At 42.2% G+C, this 1926-nt stretch overlaps 1 protein-coding gene across 1 annotated transcript; it reads left to right on the top strand.

Annotated features, from left to right (window-relative positions):
• The first annotated feature begins 461 nt into the window (after positions 1-461).
• LOC129959204 (uncharacterized) lies at positions 462-1463 on the top strand. The gene has a single exon (XM_056072026.1). It carries the CDS (start codon positions 462-464, stop codon positions 1461-1463), a length of 1002 nt encoding a protein of 333 aa, XP_055928001.1.
• Positions 1464-1926: the final 463 nt, after the last annotated feature.

Below are 1926 nucleotides of genomic sequence, written 5' to 3'. Positions count from 1 at the left end.
GGTGGTGTACTGTGGTCCCCTGTGCATCAATCGGCTGGTACCTAGTCACCTGAGTGGCTAGTCTGCTAGGGATCAAGCAAAGGGGTTACTCCTTGGGCTTGGCGTTAAGGGTGGTCACTGTCCCCGGGGGTAACTCCGAGCGTATAGGTTCTGGCTAGCACCAAGGTAAGCGCCGAGGCTGGGAATGGCCAGAGCCGGTGGCTGCCTTCCCTTGTTGGGCTCCGTGGTGGGCGGTGCCGTCGGGCCCGAATCATCTTTAATATCGTATGGGCTCCTCACGAAAATCTCCCTTCAGTGGGCGACAGAAAACAATTAAATTTATACCTAGTCAGCAAAACTTTGACACTTATTTTATAATTAAAAGAGTATCGGAAAAAAATGAATCATTTAACTCGGTTTCTCCCTTCCTCGTTCAAAAGGCGATATCAGCAACGATCGGTGAAGTTTTATGTATTCGCAAAATGCGTTCTGGAGACTTGCTTGTGGAAGTTGCTTCTAAGAAACAAGCCCAACAAATCATCAAGTTAAAAGCACTAGCAACAATTCCTATCACTGTTCAACCCCATGTGTCGTTAAATTACTCTAAAGGTGTAATTACCTGTGGGGAATTGTTTAACGTACCGCTAGAGGAAATAACACATGAATTACGGAGTCAAGGAGTAACGCATGTACGCCGCATAACTATCCGGCGGGATGGACAACTCCTTGATACCAAGCATCTTATTTTAACTTTTCACTCTCCTAAATTGCCGGAGTTTATCTACGCTGGGTACATTAAATTACCAGTTAGGCACTATATTCCAAATCCACTCAGGTGTTTTCAGTGTCAACGTTTCGGCCACTCGAAAGCTAACTGCCGCGGGACTGTCACATGCGCCCGCTGTGCTGAGAAAGGCCACGAGAGCCAGCAGTGTACCGCACAGGAAAAGTGCGTGAACTGCGATGGCGCACACTCATCCTTTTCGAGAGAATGCAAAAGGTGGGTTCTGGAGAAACAGATCACTGAACTAAAAGTAAAAGAAGGCATTCCGTATCCCGAAGCAAGACGAAAGATCTTAGTTCAAACGCCAACTCAAAGCTTAAGTTATGCCGCAGCTTTGCAAAAACCCTTCTGTACGAACTGTTCGTGTTCAAATTGCGTTAAACATAAAACGCAAATGAAACCCCAAGACAAACCATTAGATTCAGACACTGAACAATCTACAGCTAGTGCTCCTGAAACTTCAAAACCAGAAACAAATAAACAAAAGACTAAATCAAATAAAACTTTGAAATTGAAGCTTGCAAAACGTGGTCTTACAACAAAAGATCTCCCTGTGAAATTGAAAAAATCGGCATCCAAAAACTCCGTTGCTTTAGGGCTAGCGACGAAGGGAATTGTCCATAAGGATCTGGCGTCCATCTTTGGTGGCGCTAGCCATAGCCCAGATATTAAATTGCATCCTTCAGAGGATGATGGTTAGTTAATTGGTTTTTATGGCGCAAGGACCAGGTCTGATCATTCTGCGCCAAACGTTTGTTAAAAAAGGCTTTCGTGTTAAAAATTAAAACATTTTAAGTAGATACAATTAAATATGCTGTAAAATTTGAATATCTTTTAAAAAAGTAAAAATATTTGGATGAGGGTTATCTCCTAAAATGTCATTTAAGTTAAAAACAGTCGCTCCAAAATGAACTTGTCGTTGTGATCTAAAATCTTGGCATTCACATAAAATATGTTTAATCGTTAAAACACAATTGCATTTGTCACAAAGTGGTGCAGGATCAGAGTGCAAAAGATGTTTTTGGGTCAAATAGGTGTGGCCTATTCGAAGTCTCGTGATGATGACATCTTTCTTTCTAGTCAGAATTTTACTTTTGAAACCCTTGACAGATGGCTGTATTTGAAAAAGTTTATTCGTAGTTAGCTTTCCCCATGTAGCTTGC

This window comes from Argiope bruennichi, chromosome X1, assembly GCF_947563725.1.
Source record: "Argiope bruennichi chromosome X1, qqArgBrue1.1, whole genome shotgun sequence".
Lineage (NCBI taxonomy): Eukaryota > Metazoa > Arthropoda > Arachnida > Araneae > Araneidae > Argiope > Argiope bruennichi.
This window is presented reverse-complemented; position numbering and strand designations above follow the sequence as displayed.